Source organism: Phoenix dactylifera, chromosome 11 (genome assembly GCF_051530095.1).
Source record: "Phoenix dactylifera cultivar Ajwa chromosome 11, Ajwa_hap1_PhDact_Kaust_v1.1, whole genome shotgun sequence".
Classification (NCBI taxonomy): Eukaryota; Viridiplantae; Streptophyta; class Magnoliopsida; order Arecales; family Arecaceae; genus Phoenix; species Phoenix dactylifera.
Window position 1 is genome coordinate 4,548,995 of NC_143200.1, and position 20,957 is coordinate 4,569,951.

Consider the following 20,957-nt stretch of genomic DNA (forward strand, 5'->3'; position numbering starts at 1 on the left):
TCTTGCACAATGCACCAAGTATGGATTTTTTCCTCCTTTGTTGGCTCCTCTTTTAATGATGGCTAAACATATTAATACGAGTATTATTAATATATTTTGTATACCAAATAATAAAATATAATAATTTATATTAATATTGACATCAGACGGACATGGGGAGCCCTACATAGGTCATAAGCTAATCCTCTAATTTTGATATATGCAATGAAATAGATAATAGATGTTAGGGGTTAGGTATAGGTCCTTATTCAAAGATTTTTTTTCCCCTTTTTTCTAAATCCGGTTTTACCAAAAAAAGAATTTTTTTAGTTATTTTGAAAGACGTCAGCCTCATAAGTTCCAACCAGCCAATATCCTTCTCCCAGCTTTCTGCTTCTGCTTCCTTCTCTTATTTCTCCTATTTCTCCTCCTCTTCCAATTTTTTCACTAAGAAACATCCTGATTTCCTCCATCCAAAGTATCAAATCTCCATTTGGTTCTAGCTAAAACTCTCTTTCCTAAATCTGTGCTCTTTGCCATATCTCCTCTATTTTGTTCTGGAACTCTTTTAAATCTCACCACCTTCTTGTTGTCCTTTCGCCTTACCACCATTAGTTATGTACGTAATCTCCTCCAAAAAGATCTTTCCTTTTATCCAAGAACGAGTGGAGAAATCCTTCCAGGGCTCAGAAGAAGAAAGGATCCAACTTGTTCCCTTTCCTCCTCTCTTTTGAACTCAAGAATCACCAAAAGAAGAAGAAGCAAAAGATCCAATCTTTGCTTCGATTCTTTGGTGCTCTTAATCCTAGAACCGATGTCTACGCTCCAGGGGAAGCTGCGGTCGTTCCTGAACAACCGATGGCTGGTGTTTGTGGCGGCAATGTGGATGCAGTCCTGGGCCGGGATTGGCTACTTGTTCGGGAGCATCTCGCCGGTGATCAAGAGCTCTCTGGGATACAACCAGCGGCAGCTCGCCAGCCTCGGTGTGGCCAAGGACCTCGGCGACAGCGTCGGGTTCCTCGCCGGCACCCTCTGCGAGGTCCTGCCCCTCTGGGCAGCGCTGCTCATCGGGGCGCTGCAGAACTTGATCGGTTATGGCTGGGTCTGGCTTGTCGTCATTGGGCGAGTGCCCGTTTTGCCTCTCTGGGTGGTGAGTAGAAATGGGTGCTCTTCATATCCATTCATTTGTTTTCTAATTTAGACCATACTTTGGTTGCTACTTATATTTTTTTAACGTAATTTCCCACGTTAAATGTAGTTCCTGCTACTGGGTTTGATATAATTTTCCTGTAGATGAGGATGAGGCATTACTGATTTTTGCTGGGTAAATTAAAAAAGTACTATGGAGTTGTTGGATGATCTGTTATTCGAAAGTGTTTCTTATTTTCTTTTTTCAAGAAATAAATTTTAGTACAATAATTTGATTTTGAGGTCTTTATCTGAAATTCCTCTCATAGAATCACTGCAAAATTTTTCCGATGTGATATAGTGCCGCTTATCAATTAATGGAAGTAGGAGTTTTTCTTATTGTTTTTTTTTTAATCTGTTGAATTGTAAGTTCCTAATTGTTGTGTTATATCAGCATCTTTGTTTTCTTTTTTGTTATTTTAATAGCTTTCATTTTTTTCCCTCTCAAAAGATAGTGTTTCATTTTTTTTGGATATCTTACTAGTTTCTATATCTTAATATGGTTTTGACGGCTGAAGTATATTTTTTCATAGAATTATTTTCTTTGAAACCTTTATTTGTTTTGATGAGTTACGCTTTGTCTAGTAAATAAGTTATGGATTTTTGTTTAAAATCCTTTTAAATTTTCTCCCAAAAATAAAGTGCTGATTCAAATTGGGATTCTGGAACACGGTGCAGTGCTAAAGAATTTTAGCTTAAGGTCGCATTAATGGATTGCCAATTTGCGCCTGCTTGGCTAGAAGAGCTAATCCCCCCTCCCTCTTAAATATTTGATGATATTTTTTGGGACATGCGAATGAAAATCATAGTCCTAGATGTGATGCGCAGGTGCCAAAAAGCAAAGACATTCACTGGCTTGGAATTTGGTTTAGTAATCTGGAAGTCTTTTTGCTTTTTCTTCCCCCATGTTTATATTCTTTCTCCTTTTGGGTGAAAGTTTATATTCTTTGTTGTCTTCCCCCTGTCTGCTCATATAAACACCATGAGATTTTCTCTCCTATGATTGGTGCTGTTCCCTGTAATTTTTTATCTTTCTTTTTCAGCACATGTGAATTATGTTCCATTAGTAGTTGTTTTCCATGAGTTTTCACCTAAAGCTAAGTATTTTTGTTGAGCCTAACTGAATTCTTGGGTTGTTTTCCATGAGTTTTTTCACCAAAGTAAGGTATCTTTTCTGAACCTAGCTGAATTCTTGCTTCTAATTTTGTTGGTACAAATTTTCTGGAAGAGTTAGTTATTTTTGGACTTACTTTTTCTTAATCTTTTCCTCTTATCTGCGTAAATTTCTCTTTGTGGTGAATAGCTTATTTTTGGCTGTTTGAAAGTTCTTTTGAACCAAAGAAGTTGTGATATGAATTGGTTTTGCTGCTTGATGAAGCACTAGGGAACTAAATTCTGCAGTTGAGTTTTCTAATTTTCTCTTGAAGTTTAATAGCTAGAAAGTATCTTATATGTTTATTCTTTCTTCTAGTGTTATAATTCTTATGAAAATAGATATGGAATGAATGTTTCTCCAATCCAGTGACCAAGAGACATCTGAAATTCTCTTGTTTGGAATCTAACTAAACTATGAACCATTTCTAAAAGATTTTGATCTAGGAAAATGGAAGTGGTAATAATTCTAGCGCAATGTATGGTCATGGCATGTTGAAGTGGAAAAGAAATCTTCATCAGTCAAAACTTCCTATTTATACAAATTTGAGTGCTGCAAAACAGAACAGTAACATTAACATTAGTTGAACTTAACAAGGATATTGAGTAAGGAGTGTGGAAAAATTATGCAGAGTTAGAATAGTTGTATTTTGGGGAGCTTAAGTGCTGCATTGAGAAGTGATATAATTTGGGGTTGGCTGAATGAATTATAATTTTTCATTTGCTTTTTTCTGAGTGGTGTTCTTCTGACAGGAAAGGCCCATTCAAATCTTTCTACTTTTATCCATCTAAACTTTGTTGGTCTCTTAGTTATGATCCTTCAACCCTTATCCCAAGGGACCCTATTTGACTCTTTGGATGTGGTACTTGACACAAAACTGATATGATTTTTCCATAAGTATGTCTTCTTCTCTCTATGCCCTAGTTGGCTTAGCTCTTATCTTATAAAAATTAGTGCTTCTATGACTTGAATGGGGAAGTTGTGTCAGGCAAGCTGCGCATGGAACAAAAGAAGAAAGAGCCTGGTGGCATTGGGTGGGATAAAAGAAACATGTAAATCAACTAGGGCAAGTTGCATGAGAAATACAAACCTTGAAAGAAGCCTTATATTCACCCCATGATGCCAATTATTATTACTTATGCTACCCATATGTTATAGAGGTTTCAAATTGGAAAAATGGTTTAGTTATTTCATGGAAAACTGGATACTGAAGAAGGCTTGATTAAAGGAGTTGATGCAATTTAGATTGATTCTTTAATTAAAAATGTTACTCCAAGCAAGATTGAAAAACTGCTCGTACTGGCCTAGTCTCGGTACTTGTCAGCTGCTTACCGCATGTACTGTCCTGGGATCGGTATAGGGGACCCTAGTACACACTGATTTTGGTGAACTGGATATGAACAACCTTGTACACTATTGTATCGAGGTGTGCTATCCCGCACCACACCATAACAAGCTGCTTGGTACACCTTTTCATTTAGTTCTTAACTACTGCAACAGCGATTTCTTTTTCTTTTTGTGCATTATTTGGATTATGGACTTGACTATTGCTGTTATGCATGGATCTTTTACATGGTTTGCCGATAATATGAGATAATAAGCTTTATGATCATATCCAGATTTGGCTATGGAACAATTAGTACCATTTCTACTGACTACATATATCGACTGCTCTCCATTTTTCCCTTCTTTTGGCAATTGTGTAGAGTACTCTTTTTAGCGTATGTATTATATACTGTCAAATTTGTTGCTGAAGCTTTTCCAGCATATCACCATTCTATTGCCACTCTTGTAGCTAGCTTTTTCTGAGAAGACACTCTTGTAACAATTTGTTGTCCCGTTTTCTATCATAATATGTACTTAATTTTCATTAATTTAGCTTATGTCTACAACCTATATATCTCTGTTTGAAAATGCATCTGTATATTGCTGAAACAACTAATTCAACAGAATTTGCCTTAACATAACGTAGTTTTCTCCTTTGTTTTTCATTCTCATGGTAACATGGATTGGTCATTACATATGGTCACTTATTGGGCTAGTAGATACTTGCTATTTCCCTTATCAATCATGATCTTTCTAAGTCTTTCTTTTTCCTACAAATCGTCACAGCAAAATACAGGTTTTTTCTTGGGTAGATAAAGTTTCAACTCCAAGCTTATTCATTCCATTTTGGCTGTCTTCATCTTGAGAATTCGGTACCCTTTCCTGTTCCTTGTGTCTTAAGAGTTAATTATTATGAATTCCATCAGAGTAATTCGTGAAGATTATTGACTTATATCTCTTACATATATTAGCCTCTTATTCGTTTGCTAATATATAATGAGCTATTTACTTGGCAAAGACATTCTCTATCAGAAAACTGTATCTCCTAAACTTTCAAATGCTACTTAGGATGTCATGTTCTCTTTGAATTCATTCATCAAACACTCATCTTCAGCTTAATTTGGTTAGTTGACATGCAGTTGGTGTATCTTTTGCAGATGTGTATTCTCATTTTTGTTGGCAATAATGGAGAAACCTACTTCAACACAGCTGCACTGGTTTCATGTGTGCAGAACTTCCCCAAGAGCCGGGGACCTGTAGTGGGTATCCTGAAGGGATTTGCTGGCCTAAGTGGTGCTATCTTGACTCAAATTTATGCCATGATTCACACACCAGATCATGCAGCTCTCATCTTTATGGTTGCAGTTGGACCTACCATGGTAGTTATCGCCTTGATGTTCATCATCAGGCCTGTTGGAGGCCACAGACAAATGCGGCCTTCAGATAACTCCAGTTTTGTGTTTGTCTATAGTGTGTGCTTGCTCCTGGCTGCTTATTTGTTGGGTGTCATGCTTCTTGAAGATTTAATTGGCTTGAGTGAAACAGTGACTACCTTGTGCACAGTGGTGTTACTCTTTCTTCTACTGGTTCCTATTGTAATACCTTTGCTATTAACCTGCTATTTTGATGAAATTTCTCCTGCTCAAGAGTCTCTTTTACCTGTTCCTCAGAAAGAAGGGGCAGGTAAATCAGGAGAATCAACAGAACAACATGAGGTTATTTTGAGTGATGTTGAAGATGTAAAGCCCAAGGAAGTTGACTTACTTCCTTCATTAGAGAGGCAGAAGAGGATTGCACAGTTGCAAGCAAGACTGTTTCAAGCTGCAGCTGTAGGAGCTGTAAGGGTCAAAAAGAGGAAAGGTCCTCATAGAGGAGAAGACTTCACCCTGATACAGGCACTAATTAAGGCAGATTTTTGGCTTCTTTTTTTGTCTTTGTTGTTTGGATCAGGGTCTGGCTTGACGGTCATTGACAATTTGGGTCAAATGAGCCAATCTTTGGGTTACAGTGAGACTCATATTTTCGTTTCCATGATCAGCATTTGGAACTTTCTTGGCCGCATTGGTGGAGGCTATATTTCTGAGATTATTGTAAGGTATGATTGCCATTTCACCGCATTAGGCCAGATATATGAGCATTAAGTATATCATAGTATGCTGCAGTGTTCAACCATTAGCTTGCATCAGCAGTTTTAAATCCATCTGCAATAACATAAAGATGAGCTATTTTTTTTTTTTTAATAAAAAAGACTTTAAAATTGGATAAGTTTTTGAATTGCTTGTCTCTTTAAATCTTTTTGCATGTCTCTAATTACAACTCTATAGTAAAATGTTTTATATATTCATTTTTGAGAAAGTTATGGTAAAATCCTATGTTATTATTTCAAAAAAAGTAATTTATAATGATTTTTATCTTAAACCATTGGCTTCATGAATCATTTGTACCAGCACTAGAATAACCACAAGACTCCTTCGGAGCTCCTGCATCCATATCAGATGCAGAGTTGCACATCTCCTGTTCATTTCCACCATTACTAGGGGTATCAACACGCTTGCTGGGTCCAAGCCGAGGTTTGCCTAAGCCTGGCTTTGCACTGAAATTATCAGGTCCAGGCCTAGCTTGGGATAAGCTAGGCTAAGAATGTTGTATATGATTTTTTTTTTCAGGGTTTCTAAGATTTATAGTATATCAAATTAAATAGGAAGCTAAAATAAACATATGATTTGGGAAGCAGCCTAGGTGGAGGAGAGTGACTTTGACATAATGACATTGTCCTTTAGGTAGACTCAGTCCCTCAAGGTGTGTAGTATATAGTCATAGAACTCTCTAAGATATACTCATAACCTGTTATTGATTTGCATGCATTATTGAAGAATGGTGCAACTTTGATCTGACAGCATCAATATAGAGGGTAAAAAACAAGAAGAGAAAGCTGATCAAACTTCATTGCCTTTTGCATCTAGAAGAAAAAATTAATTATCTTTCTTGAGAAAAAATAAAATAACTATTTTATTAAGAGATTAAAAACTGTATGGTACTGTGCTGTTTATGGTTTTACAAACATGAAACCCTTATTTTGAGATACCAATTTCAAATAACCATAGCAAAGGTGGAGTGTTTTTTTGGCACAAGTCTACCATAAGAATCCAAATAGTGTTTCTGACTATTAACATATACCAACTTAAATTAAACATGGTGAAAACCAAATGGTCAAATAGTTTTTTTGTTTTCACTTAAAGCATTTCAAAACAATATAAATTGAAATATATGGGTACTGGTAATACCAAGTGAAGGTACCTTCACCCTAACAGTGAATGACCTAACTCTTGCTTTTAACATTCTGAATTGTATGGAAGGCTGTTAAGACTTAACAGAAATCCTCTTCAACTCATAATTGATAGTTTTCCTGCTGTCTTTTCCAGGGAACATGCATATCCAAGGCCGGTGGTTTTGGCAGTGACTCAGGTTTTAATGGCAGTTGGACACTTCTTCTTTGCAATGGGTTGGCCTGGAGCAATGTACATTGGAACATTGCTGATTGGGCTCGGATATGGATCTCATTGGTCTATTGTGCCAGCTGCTGCCTCTGAGCTGTTTGGCTTGAAAAGTTTTGGAGCCTTATACAATTTCCTCACAGTGGCTAATCCTGCAGGTTCATTGGTATTCTCAGGTCTAATTGCAAGTGGTATTTATGACCATGAAGCTGAAAAACAAGCACACATGCACCATAACACAAGATCTTTGTTTGGGAGAATGCTTTTTGGAGCACAACTTCATGATGAAGAGCCGCTAAAATGTGAGGGAGCTGTGTGCTTTTTCCTTTCTTCCTTGATCATGTCAGGATTTTGCATCATTGCAGTTATCTTGAGCTTGATCCTTGTTTATAGGACCAAGATTGTCTATGCCCACCTCTATGAGAAGCCTCGCACATGAGTTCTCTTTATTAGGAAGTATGCAATCTCATGCTCGAGATTATGATTTTTCTATAGGCAATGGTTGAAATCTTCTACATGGAAGTAACCATTTTCCTCAACTCGAGCTCAAATGGTTGGGGGTCTTCCTCAGAAAGGAACAGCAACTGCATTGAATTTCTTGAAAGATAGATCATTCGATACTATAACACAAATTTCTTTATGTCTATTTTCTGCCCATTATTCTGCAAGTCCTGGGAGTATAATCAAATTGATGCATTGTTTCTTCTTTTCGATGTGATTTATTGTCCTTATGGTGGTAGTACCGCCACATATCAGGTCTCTGTTTTTCAATGTTTGGGATTATTTGTTCATGTGTATAACCTGTGATACAGCCTTTGAGTGGTACATAAATAATTTAATATCTCTTGTCTATTGTAAAATAACATTTTCTGCATTTTCTGTTTTAAGCTCTTGCCTAGCAAGTATTTTTTATATATCTGATGAAACTGTTTGAATGCACCAGAAGATTTCCATGTTGATTGTGTTTGTTGCAATGGGTTTATGAGCAGCCATTGCTACTTTTCTTTTGCTCTCATTAACATTGTTATCAGATCATAGATACAACAATCACTATTGAGTGTCTAGTCATGGGATCACCAACCATTGCTGCCATCAATGCCCCAAGCGAGAAAGTCCTTTGTTTGATGAAAGTAGAATCATTGCATGATAAAGTCATGGCAATATCAATGTCTTTTATCCCCTGATCAATTTTGATACTCTAGAGATCATAGCAGAGGTTATATGAACAAAGTGCATCATGTCCCACCATTTTTCTTGGTTTTCCTCCATCAGCTTGAGGTATAAAGGCCACTGAATGCAATGAGACTGCAATTCTAAATGGTGCACCTTCTTGTCTTCCTCTCTGGCATTCAAGCATGCCCTCCTAGTGTTGTATTGTCTGTGAACACAATATGCTCGAGCTTCAAAATATGCCACCTTAATCCATAAAACCGATCCTCATAGATGGATATAGATAGCTGTTTCGTGAACACAGCTATCTTCCAGCTTCGCATTTATCGATGTTGTGCCAATGCCTGATGTGCTATCCATGTTTCCTCTATCACTTTCTCAACAACCCATTTATAGTGTCTCTCACCAAGCCATGGACCATCCACGAGGTAGATGAGATCTTTAATGTGAGGATCCGTACGGGCGTGTGTTTAGTCCCACATCGGTTATTCGTTGGGTAGATCTTGGGTACTTATACAGGATCAAGGAACCCAAATAATATCTTCTGACTAACCATTTTGGGTGAGGTCCTAGGTTGTTATAAATGGTATCAGAGCGGACCCGGCCCATAACCTATGTGGACTAGGGGACACTGCAGCACGGATTCATTGGGGCTGACCACGGGCCAATCGTGGTGTTTGTGATTTGATTTGAATAGATATGAACCCTTAGCCTGACGAGGACGTTAGGGCTTGAACGGGGAAAGTATGTGAGGACCCGTGCGGGCGTGTGTTTAGTCCCATATCGGTTATTCGCTGGGTAGATCTTGGGTACTTATACAGGATCAAGGAATCCAAATAATATCTTCTGGCTAGCAATTTTGGGTGAGGTCCTGGGTTGTTACATTTAATATACTATGTACCAACATTGCAAGATTATAATATACTATTCTGATGATTGAGATCAAATTAGTGATTCTCCTCTGAGAGAGTGAGAGAGAGAGAGAGAGAGAGAGAGATTCAATTAGTAATCATGATTTCTATTTTTGATTCTCAGTTTCTACTTGGTTAGCTTCAAGATATTTTCTGCTTCATCAACTAGAATCACAAATTCTCTTTGTTCTGGAGTGTAAGGGCGAGAAAACATAATAATCATACTACTCGATTTAGCTTTTTGGGATCAATACAGAAAAGGCTGAAGTACCTCAAAGACTTCATAGTAACCCACCGGAAGAAGTCAAATGCGAAAGGAGCTTCAAAAGAAGAAAGCTTGAACTTGGAAATCCATGCAGAGTTGGAAACTGAGGCAGAGGAAATTTTCAGTTGGGATAAACCGCTTGTGTTTGATGAAGGAGATGAGGATGAGGAGATGAGTATAGATAATCCATTTGATAGAAGCAAAATGGGTAGTGACAAGATATCTCCTGTTCATAATGAAATCTGCACGATTAAAGCAGAGCCTAACAACGACAAGGAAGACTCTTCAGATGGCAATCCACAAGAAGGCACAATAAACTTGATTCGAGGACCTATCTATGATGATGATTTATCCGATGAAGATGAAAAGGTATTGTTTTTTCAGAATTAGATTTTTTTTTCTTTTCTATATATTTTTTTAATGAGCATAATTGCTATGTTTATTTTATAATCTAATGGACTACATGTGGAAGAAAGAGGTGCAATAGTTAAAAAATGGAATGAAGAAATAAGGTGACTATTCGACCAATATGGGGATGATATTCAAAGCTTTTCACGATGTGGGATGGTATAGGTCATGACCATAATGTAGTGAAAGTACTCAGTGGTGGATCTTGATGACAAGACTTACCAGTTTTCTTTAAAAAATTTTTAAGCTACATGGATTTTCTTATCATGCTTATTGCAAATCACTATTAGAAATCATTTTTTCAGAGAACGCTGGGACGCATTGCAGATAGTATGGTAGAAGGCTTTGATGATGAAAATCCTAGAAGAGGAGCAGTACTTGAAAAAAGTATAAGAAAAAGAAATGATTATCCAATCAAGCCACTTGTGCTTGGGGTCTTCATTGCTGTGATCGGATCTTGTAAGCATCTCTTATCCAATTTATCTCTTCATGAAAAAAAGGCATCACCAGCTTAGCTTCCGAAATTGTTGATTTTGATCTTCATTGCACTCTTTGATACTTTTTGAGCATCACATTCTTTGTTAGTTCGGAATTTGTTTGTATTTAAAGATAATCTTGCATTCTGAAACATGGCAGAAACATTTAATTGTGCCTTTTTCTCATGAGCATTAGTGGATGCATTAGCTGATATTTGGATGTTTTATTATGTTTCACAAAATATATCATTAATCCCAAAGCATCAGATCACCTGATGATAAATAACCACCACTGCCTTATGTATAGGTGGGAAGAATTGATGGTGATTTGAGAAAACAGTGAGACTGGTTATACATCAGAATATCATACTATAAATTATCCTGGCATTTTAGTTGTCATCTAGGTTTATATGGATGGTCTTGGATATTTTTGCTTGAACTAATTTACTAGTAGAGGCCTCAAGCATCAAACTTATAGGAATGGTTTACTCGGAAATATTTTAGCTAACATCCCTCACAGCTTCACTCCTGGAAAAAAAGAATTATGTCCCACTTGCGAGGGAGTGATATATTTTTCTATAGGGAAAAGTAGCTTTACTCCTTTTTTTTCTTTAGGGAAAGTAGTTAGGTTCATTGTCTAACATGTTATATTATTCATAAATTGCTCAAATTGATCTGCCTCACTTTTTTACTTTTTATTTTATTTTTTTCTTTGATAGTTAGGGAACTACTCACTTAATTGAGATAATCAAATACGAATAATAGGAAGATCACCTGAAAAAAAAAAAAGAATAATAGGAAGAGGGACCAAGGCAGCAGCCCATTCAGCAAACTGTATCAAGTATACTGAGGCTGAAACTTAAGCATGATCCATCTTCCTAGTGAAGGTCCTAGCATTCCTTTTCTTCCAAATAATCTGACAAACTACCATTATGTATTGATCCCAAGCATTCGGCCATTACGAGTGTATCCTTTATCACTAAGGGGAAAAAATAAACAAACAAAAAGGAAAAACAAGAAAAGAACAAGAAATATCTTATATTATATGAATGCTCTGACATCTACTCTTGCATGGCATGTTGAGGCATTAAAATGGGCGCTGCATGTTGATAACTAGTAAGGCTCTGAAAGAGGTAAAGATAATGAATATCCAAGTAAACTCTGTTTTCTCTCTTTTTTTTTCTCTCTTTTCCTCTCCTGATGGGATCTTGTAAGCCTTTTTTACCAGAATTTTCTTTAAATCTGAAATTGCAAATCCAGTTAGCTTCTTCAAAGTTTGTTGTCAATCTTCATCTGCTGTTGTTTATAGTTAGGTCATTTGCATGAGCATTTCTTCTGTTTGAGGAAAACAACTCGTGAACGAAAGACTCCTTAGTGAAGCAAAAATTTACACTCCGAGCATATTTTAAACACTTTGTTGTGCTTCTGTTCTTTTAAATCAGCATTAGTATATGCACTAGGGATGTTCAGACTCCCCTTTAGAAGCTCAGAAAAGATAGCACACCAGCATGTCCAATCTCCAAATGCTGTTTTACTGTTAAAGTTCTGGTATGCTTGAGAATTGCAGCCTGGTGATCGGTGGAAAACAGGGAATGGAGATAATATATTTAATATTGATCCCATGTTTTCTAGTAAGCCTTGATCTCTGCTGTTTAGAGAAGCATGGCAGGTATTGGAGAAACCCTGATGACTAAGCTGCTCTTAGTAAGTGATTCTTAGCATCTAATCTCAATGCTCTGGACTCCTATCCTTGTATCGCATTACTAGGCATTGAAACATTCCTCATCACGTTATGAATATTGTTTTCCAACTAAGTGAAAGCTAAAAGAAGTCAAGCGACGAACGGACCTGGCAAGATTAAAAAGAAACAACAAATTAACCTTGCTCAAAAGATTTTTTTTTTTATTTGGCTTTTCGAATATACCATGCCTGTATATTGTCTATATTGTCCGTGATAAATTTTGATGCCTTCACTGAAGTGCTATTCTTTTTGCACCAGATCTCATCCAGATGATTTTTACCTCACCATGTGGAAGCATGATGGAGCTATTGGTTCTAAAATTCCAAATTATATGACTTGTTCATAGCCTCGTATATGTCAACACAGCTAATTTATATACTATTAGCCATGCTATGGCACATAGCTGGATCTTTTTGAATTTTATTGTTGAGCCACTGTAAATAGATTGCTGTCGGTGACTGAGCAAAACAGCAACATGGAGCTCTTTGATATGAATTCAATATTATGGATCAAGGTGTTGAGCTTATGAATCTCGCAGTGTGGTTATCTAATGCATGTAAAAATTTTAAATTTGCTTTGTCGATCATCTGTTCCTTTGCTTCAGCTTTCATTCCCAAGATAGAGTGCTTTTCAAAGGCGTAGTGTTTTTATGAAGGAAGAGTTCATGAATTGCCTTCTCCATGGCCTCTTATCCATCTTTTAGTTTTGGAGGAAGATGAGGAAAGCAGTTGCTGTATTGGAACTTATTCTCTACTATCAGCCATCTCATAGATCTAGACCTCAAAGTCCATCATCTAACGACGGTCACAATGTTCATGTATACCATCATGCTACAGCCTATGATCAATTGAAGGCTGTGCAATCTCTCCTAATCTCACCTTCATCACCTATCTTCACACCGACCCTTCCGAGCCGGACCATTGCCGATGCGAAGGCCGTGAAGAAGCTTTCCTGGTTGACTGCAAAGTTGTACACAGCAGGCCGGGACAGCAGCTGGGTGAACAGCACCTCGTCGGAGGTGAACAGCCCTCTACCATTCACCAAATTTTTGAAGTAGACGTTGTCGAAGGTGTTCGGCGTGAACGGATCCATGCCGACGGCGATGTTAGGGTCGACGTTCTCCGGGCATGCGAGCATCAGTTGCCGGGCATACTTGGGATCCAGCGACGGGTCCACAGGGGAGGAGGGAGTGAAGGAGTAGAGGCGCTTGGCGAAGCGGCTGCAGTGGGAGAAGCCTAGAGTGTGGGCGCCGGAGAGTGCAATCATGTCGAACAAGGTGAGGTTGTTCTTTCCAAAGATCCAAGCAAGGAGTTCGAGGTTGAAGTCAGGGCCTGGGAGCTTCCCTGAGACACGCCCAGCCTCGGAGATGCGGCCGTCACGCCGGCCAAGCTCCACTGTAAAGCTCGGGCCACCCGACTAGCCGAAGTTCAAATTTACAGCCCAAGATGGCAAGAAGGATTCATTAGAACTCAACATTGTAATGCAATCTGATGTTCTGGTTTCGGCCGAAATGGGACCGGTTACTTACAAGAACTACAACATCTCTCGCGGCAATTGCCAAGATGTCAGCGCAGGAGACGACGCCTGGGCATTGCTCTTCCACAGCTTCCTTGGCTTTGATGACAGTGTCGAAGCCATCGCCGGCAAGGGAGAGATTGTCAGGTGCATCCTTCTCGGCGTCATGCCTCGGAGAGGCGATCATGATCGATGCATCGCAACCCTGCAGGTCTCAAGCTTTTTACTTTTTGGTCGCATTTGAACATAGTAATCTCTTGGACACAGATTGAGAAAAAAAGTCAGTTTCTCTAAGATGAAGGCTGTTATTTTGGTTGAGAAATTTGAAACCTGGCTTATAAAAGTAGGCCAAAAAAGTGAAGGCAATCTTGGTCATTGCATATATTAGTAAGGGTCCCTAGTTTAAAACTTCATTTGGCTGCTGCTCATTGTTTTCTCCTCCAAAATCGGGCCAGGCAGAATTTCTAAGGCTCTCTTTGGAGCTGTTGGCAGTAGAGCTTTTGAAAGTAAAACTATTGGATGTAGAGCTTTCTGAAGTATAGCTTTTATAAAAAAACTGTTAGATATTTGATAAATACATTTATAAAGTATTGTAGCACTTTAACATGTATTTGGTTAATAAACTAAAAAAGTACTTTTGTATGACAAAATTACTATAAAAGATATTGCATAGTATTATACAACAGAGCATAATAAAATATAGCATATATTAATATATAAATATATAATATAATATAATATTACTATAATGTAATATAATATTATTATAATATAGTAATATAACATCGTATACTATAGCATAATAATTTAATATAATATTAAATTATTTAACATAACATATCGACGTATTATGATATAATGTAATATAATATTATATTTATAGTATAATACAATAATAAAGAAAAAAATATTATAATTATTAGTGTACATTAATTTTCCTTAATATAACGTAATATAAAATTATTTAATATAACATATTAATGTATTATGATATAATGTAATATAATATTATATTTATAGTATAATATAATAATAATGTATAAAATATTATAATTATTAGTGTAAATTAATTTTCTATAATATAACATAATATTAAAAAAAATTCTTCTAAAACATGATTCAAAAAATACATACAAAAATAGAAAATAAGAATACATTTTCCTGCACGACAGGAAGTCTGATCCATGATTAGAGTTCTTTGTTAGGGCTCCAGCAGATTTTTAATTTATAAAGGGATAAAATATGCAATTGTTATATTTTATTATATATATTTTGATCAAAAAAATAGCTTTCCGGCAAAGCTCAAAACAGTTTTTTCGAAAAGCTCCAAAATGGAGCTTCTCCCAAAAAATTGTTTTTAACTTTTTGGAAAAACTAAAACAGCTTCTCGAAATTTTTACCAAACATTCTTTCCCAACCAAAAGTACTTTTGGAGGGCCAGAAAGTGTTTTCTGGCCCTCTAAAAGCTCCGCCAAACAGGGCCTAAGCCATCCTACCTTCTATAATAAAAAGAACACAGACCAAGCATCCTAGTCTCAAGACTAGATGGCATTCTCTACTCAAACCAAGTCTTTCAGTATCTCTCTTCTTCTTTGCATGGGCTTCATGCTATTATCAACCACCAGACATGACATGGAAGAGCACTTCTTGCTTCAACCCATGCAAGCCAGTGAAATCGAATGAACTCTCTGACCTGACGGAATGCTTAAAATTTTACCTCGATGAAGCAATCATGGAAGAAGAGCCTCAAGGTCGCAGGCACCGTCGCAAACGTCTGACTTAGCTTCTTCTGGACTGCCTCCCTCACCATGGACTCCACGTTCGGGCATGTCCACTGATAGAAGGTTGGTGATAACTGTGCTTCTCCACTCCCTGCAGCCATCAGCATCACCATTCCCACAAACAGACATCTCCACCACTCCATCTCTATAGCTTCTAATGCTAAATTCTCTTGGATCTCTCCTTAACACTGATGTGTGACATATAAAGAGGAAGAAAGACTAAAAGGGCATGCCCTAATGACGAGGTGGGGAAGAGTGCAATAGTAATGGATTTGATAGGAGAGACAATATAGTAGGAATGGAGGGGTGGAGAATTTGCTTCTTATCCCTTTTAGACAGAACTGACCATGTGTTAGGCTTTGTAAACTGTTGCCAGTTCAACAAAATCCTACCACATGAAATCACTAATTAATATGCTTGGTCTATTATTTTACACTTTCTAAGAGTTGAGTCCAAAGTCCAAAAAGGTTGCTTCTTTAGTTTGCAAACCCAGCTGTGTTTTCTTGAACATTATTCAATTTCATTGATTGGATTGAGGGGCTTTGCATGTTCATGGAACGGACAAGTGCTTTTTTATGTTTGTTGATGTCAAGATAGCATTATTATACTAGTTACGTAAGAGAGAAGAAGAACCCTCCAGCTAATACTGGGTTGTTATATTAATTTCACTATATGACCCTAGCTTAGGACATGTTATGAACCTGATTGTTTTAGTCCATTTGCCACCCAACTTCACATGATGCTTGCATGAGTAGGGAAAAATTTGGAATCTGACATTGTGCTGATTGTTAGAGACATTTTTCAGAAGCGAATAACATGCCGAGATTGATGGATGGAACTATAATAAACTCGCTCAGAATTTCATCTCCAATGCGCATGCCGGAGTTTCATGGCATTGAACAGTGCAATTGCAACTAATTGAGGGAGGTTTTCAGATAGTTTATAACCCTACCTTATCTTCATCTGAATTCTATAAGAGGATTGGTTTGGGATTTGAGATGTTCAAGCAGCCACATATGTTTCAAACAAATTTACGCAAGCACACTGGTATCTTCTGAGAAATTGAAGCTGCAGCTGGCAAAGCCTATTTTATGCTGTGTGCTGCAGAAAAATCTCATCACATATATGATCTTATGAGGGGCACCAGAATTTTTAGGTGATCATCTTGTCCTGATTTGGTCTTGCATCCTCTAAAAACTCTAATGATAGGGCGAGACCAATTACGTCTAAATGGCTCAACAGTTCTGATGCTGATTGTATGCTTTGGCATGAATACTTCGGCTGTAGACTGATCTGCAAATACTCCTTTGGAGAAGTCCTCATAGATCATCTGACTTAAATGTGATCCTTATGAATCAGAATACTCTGTATCTCTATCCTTAAGGACTTTTGACGATCGCCAATATAATCAGACAAATAAGCAGTTTGAATTACTGTTCGTTTTCTTTTGTCTTTTTATAAGCAATTGAATTACAGTGTGTTCTAATGTTGGATACATCCTGCTCATGAGATAATTATGGTGATTGTTTGAGTTACAACAAGATCATTACGTTCAGAATTGAATTATATATATGGTCCCTTCTTGTAATCAAATTTGACCTTGTAGTTAAATTGCTAAGCTATTTGTCCACTTCTAGCACACCACTCAAGGACACTAGGAAACTATGGGGTTCATGCAATAGAGATGATGGTGTTCCACAAACCAACACTTGCTTTCTTCCCTCTTCATGGGGTTCATGCAATAGAGATGGTGGTGTTCCATGGACCAAAACTTGCTTTATTCCCTCTCCATTTGGACTTCTCCAATTCTTCAATAAAGTGTTGCTACCTGGTTGCATGAATCTAAAGGAATAGATACCAGCTACCTCAAAAGTCACTTAATACCCCAAGTTGTATTTAGCTATGAGTACAGAAAGTGTTGATACTAGGTTAATTAGGCCCTTTGAGGTTCTAAAATTTGAAGAATAATAAAGCTATTCACTTATGCTTCGAATGGAGCTTGCTTGTTAAAGTTGATAATGAAATCATGAGGGGGAAGAAGAGGGCAGTTGATATAATGAGAAAACGATATTGATGTAGAGATTGGATTCCATCAAAAGAAAAGGAGCCAATAATGTTCGATTATATAGTTTGATTAATTTGATTAAGATTAGTTGTAACCATCAAACACAGCTAGCTAAGTGTGGTGCATGGGACCAGGCAAGTTGAAGGAATAAAACAACTAGAACATAAAGAATAGGTTGCCCCACCAAGCGAGAAACAAAAATTAGACTTCAAGGTTGTGCTGCAAGCATAAGGCACTCCCAAGTGCCTTCTATGAGTAGGACTATGATAAGAGATTGTTAATGAGGAAATTAGCAAGAGATGAAAGGGACTTGAACATTCCAAGAAATGAAGGAGATGATAAAGTCGCTACACTTCACCAAATTCATATCGACATTATAAATCACTATTCGACTTGCTCAAGTGATCAAATGCTAAAATTTTGCTCCTCCAACCGTTTAAGACTCATATAAGGATACAAGAAAAAAATACTGCATCCAAATTATCAAGCTCAAGATACATGACAAATTCTCATTCCAAAAGGACTCAAGGGAACTAGCCTGCGGTGATGGTTTCTCAAATCATCCAAAACTTCTCAATTTGTCTTCAAATTTTTCATCATTTTTGACGCAATTTCCATCTCGACAGAAAGAAAAGATCTTGTACTAATGTGCTATCCTTTTATATAAGAAAGAATGAAAAAAATGTTATCATTTACTTATAACTACAGTTTTTTTTTTTTTGTGAGAACAGTTTTTTTTTTATTTTAGAACAGTTTTTTTTTAAAAAAAAATTCAAGAAAAATTTCTCTCTTGTATGTTATGCCTTTTTTTATTGCCAAATGACAAGAATCATCGGCCAATATTAAGGAGATCCCAAATTAGCGTAACTTGCTAAGCAAGGTAACTCACCCTTTTATGATCATTAAAGAAACTTATTAAAGTTATTGCAATGAATGCAGATGGTTGTTTGCTCAAAATATTAAAAAAGCAAGGATTCAGTCGATTGGAGTCTAAATGTTAACATAAAGCATACTTGATTTAATCATCTTCATCTTCAATTAATTGTAAGAGAATCTGATATCAGCCTGCCTTTTTGGTACTAAGGACAAATTCTATTACAGAATGCCATGTTGGTTTCTTGTGAAAAAGTTGATTCCCCAACAATGACACTCTTCATTCCAACAAGAGGAGGTTTCAGGTTCAAGTCTGATGATGCATCTCCAAGTATGTACTTGGATAATTAAAGACCAGGTGAGTCTCCCTCCCCTTTGTCAAAGGAAAAAAGGCAAAAAAAAAGTTGGGTCCGAATCAGGTCTCTGTTTTTCAAGAATAAAACCAGAGGTCATTTGATTCCATACATTAAGAGCTTGGAAATGGCCTCCTCTACCATGACTCTAATTGCCTATCCACATCTTCATGTGGATATTACTCTTGTAGATTCCACTCTTGAGTGTTGACCTAACCTCTTATCTATAGCCACCTCCATCAGCTAAGCCAATAAGAGGGCTAAGTTTGGATTGTCCTTGATCAAAACCAATCAGCTAATCTTGTTCTGATGCATGCCGAGGAAAGGCTTAACTAATTATGTGCAAGCTTTAAATGGACATGGGTAGAAGTTGGCTTTTGTTTAGTTTTTCTTGTAATCTTGGCATCATGTGTTTGAACAGTAGGTTTTGGATCTGTTATCATGTCAATTGTCCCACCAACCTCAATTATATCATTAGCTTCCCTTCCTTCATCCTTATCCATTCTCTCCTTCCTTTCCTCCTTCACTCACTCCACATCAATGGCTCCAAATATGCTAATCCCAAAACCACAAACTGAATCAAACTATTGTTGAATTGTATTACTTACCAAACCGCACTTACCCGCCTTCTAGAACAGAATTCCTCCAACTCATGCACAATATTTTTGTGCCTAATTTGCGAGATACTTACCAAGTATTCACCTACATAATTCTAACAAATTGTACTCCCACTTTTATTCATCTCCACCCCAATAACATGGTTAGTCACTAAGATTTAAGATAAAAAAATAACAGGTAGCAGCAGTACAATAACAATGTCATCTGATTATATTGTCTATTCATGCAATGATATAACGAAACATAGATTTGAATTTAGATTATTATTTTAATCAAATGAACAACAGAAAAGGTTTTCTTTTGCCAATAGGGAATGGCTGTCACTAAAAGAGCTTATCACCTGTCACACATCAAAATTGTCGCTGCAAATATGTCTAAAACAGTTGAGGGTCCTACATCAAACCCATTATAAAGTTCTTTATTAATATAATCTTAGGACATTTAGGCAGTGTTTGATGGCACTCCAACCACGGAATGAATGGAACAAAGGTTTTATTCTGTGGTTATACTACCAAATACCCTTGTTTTTTAGTCCATGAACAGCCTCACATTCTAACATAGTACAAGTAGGAGAGGGTTGAAAGTAGACCGGATAATATCCGTCTAGATCAATTTTCTCCAAATCTACCTAGATATGGATAGAAATTTAAAATTTTAACTAATATATGCCAAAAAATATAGATATGAATAGACAACTACTCAATTCATATTCGAAATTTGATTTTATTTGCAACTCTATTTAACTTTATATAGCACTTATGAACTTTTAAGAAATATAAATGACCATATTAACATACTATTAACTTAATTTACCATCCAACTAGTAATATTTTTGATTCCGTGGTCATAAAGTTTAATTATTCGACTTATATTTGTATTTATATCCATACTTCCAATATTTAATGTATATTTGTATCCGTTTAAAATAAATATAGATATAAATTTTTTCATCCACCTAATATCTATATTCATATCTATATTCGTTAAATAAAACAGATATGAATATGGATATACCAATATCCGATTCGTATCTGATCCGATTTCAGCCCTAATTCTATTCCACCATTTTGGTAGGAAAAGACTTATACCATACAATAGAAAAAAAGTTATCCCTCCAATTACATTTTTTGGCTTTTTACACTCTCCAAACATACAAGAAGATGGGAGGACAAATTTAATGTACATTAAATGCATGCACTTATCCTTCCATCCCAATGAAGAAAATTTCTAATCTATAGAATAAACTCTATCCTTCAATATTTATTTAGATAAATATCTTCAACATAGGCAAATCCCACCACAAAACTAGGGTCCCAGGAACAACTCCTGTGCAAATTCTACATATGAAAGTTTCTCTCTTCAAGGAAACAATTATGTGGCCTTCCAGAAAGTATTGGTCCGGTTGCAAGAACTAGCCAGGAAAAACTATGGAAGGGCCACTAAGATTTTAAGAGGTTCTATAATTAGGGTCGTCAGGATACCAATCTCAAATTCTGGAGTAATTACAACATTAGCTTTGATCAGAAAACCCAAGTTTCTCCTGGGGAAGCTGTAGGACATTCTCTACACATTGATGATATACTACCATCAATTCATCAGTTCAGGGTGGAAGGTTATCACAACCTTCATATAGCCAACAGA

At 36.7% G+C, this 20,957-nt stretch overlaps 3 protein-coding genes across 6 annotated transcripts; 2 read left to right on the top strand and 1 right to left on the bottom strand.

Annotated features, from left to right (window-relative positions):
• Positions 1-337: 337 nt before the first annotated feature.
• LOC103707850 (protein NUCLEAR FUSION DEFECTIVE 4) lies at positions 338-8,000 on the top strand. Of its 4 annotated transcripts, XM_088706548.2 has the most exons (4): positions 346-1,129; positions 4,433-4,518; positions 4,804-5,741; positions 7,069-8,000. In XM_088706548.2, exons 3-4 carry the CDS (start codon positions 4,804-4,806, stop codon positions 7,577-7,579), a joined length of 1,449 nt encoding a protein of 482 aa, XP_088562674.2. In that variant the 5' UTR covers positions 346-1,129; positions 4,433-4,518; the 3' UTR covers positions 7,580-8,000. The 4 variants fall into 4 exon arrangements, with proteins under 4 accessions (XP_008790753.3, XP_088562674.2, XP_089782140.1 ...); XM_008792531.6 differs by lacking the exon at positions 4,433-4,518 and having other exon boundaries at positions 338-1,129; XM_089926014.1 differs by having other exon boundaries at positions 346-4,518.
• A 1,393-nt stretch (positions 8,001-9,393) lies between these two features.
• On the top strand, positions 9,394-12,637 carry LOC149751596 (uncharacterized). The gene is made up of 3 exons (XM_089926016.1): positions 9,394-9,855; positions 10,200-10,353; positions 12,370-12,637. Exons 1-3 carry the CDS (start codon positions 9,658-9,660, stop codon positions 12,444-12,446), a joined length of 429 nt encoding a protein of 142 aa, XP_089782142.1. The 5' UTR covers positions 9,394-9,657; the 3' UTR covers positions 12,447-12,637.
• A 190-nt stretch (positions 12,638-12,827) lies between these two features.
• On the bottom strand, positions 12,828-20,826 carry LOC103707849 (Peroxidase superfamily protein). The gene is made up of 3 exons (XM_008792530.6): positions 15,344-20,826; positions 13,640-13,831; positions 12,828-13,527 (listed from the first exon to the last, which is right to left on the bottom strand). Exons 1-3 carry the CDS (start codon positions 15,548-15,550, stop codon positions 12,955-12,957), a joined length of 972 nt encoding a protein of 323 aa, XP_008790752.3. The 5' UTR covers positions 15,551-20,826; the 3' UTR covers positions 12,828-12,954.
• Between the last annotated feature and the right edge of the window lie 131 nt (positions 20,827-20,957).

Excerpts from the sequence above, each read along its gene's own strand:
- LOC103707850 (XM_008792531.6), top strand. The coding sequence starts at position 794 with ATGTCTACGCTCCAGGGGAAGCTGCGGTCGTTCCTGAACAACCGATGG. Across the intron at positions 1,130-4,803 it reads CCGTTTTGCCTCTCTGGGTG|ATGTGTATTCTCATTTTTGT; the intron begins GTGAGTAGAAAT and ends TATCTTTTGCAG. Across the intron at positions 5,742-7,068 it reads ATTTCTGAGATTATTGTAAG|GGAACATGCATATCCAAGGC; the intron begins GTATGATTGCCA and ends TGTCTTTTCCAG.
- LOC149751596 (XM_089926016.1), top strand. The coding sequence starts at position 9,658 with ATGAGTATAGATAATCCATTTGATAGAAGCAAAATGGGTAGTGACAAG. Across the intron at positions 9,856-10,199 it reads TATCCGATGAAGATGAAAAG|AGAACGCTGGGACGCATTGC; the intron begins GTATTGTTTTTT and ends TCATTTTTTCAG. Across the intron at positions 10,354-12,369 it reads CATTGCTGTGATCGGATCTT|ATCTCATCCAGATGATTTTT; the intron begins GTAAGCATCTCT and ends TTTTTGCACCAG.
- LOC103707849 (XM_008792530.6), bottom strand. The coding sequence starts at position 15,550 with ATGGAGTGGTGGAGATGTCTGTTTGTGGGAATGGTGATGCTGATGGCT. Across the intron at positions 13,832-15,343 it reads TCCATGATTGCTTCATCGAG|GGTTGCGATGCATCGATCAT; the intron begins GTAAAATTTTAA and ends TGAGACCTGCAG. Across the intron at positions 13,528-13,639 it reads CGAGAGATGTTGTAGTTCTT|TCGGGTGGCCCGAGCTTTAC; the intron begins GTAAGTAACCGG and ends AACTTCGGCTAG.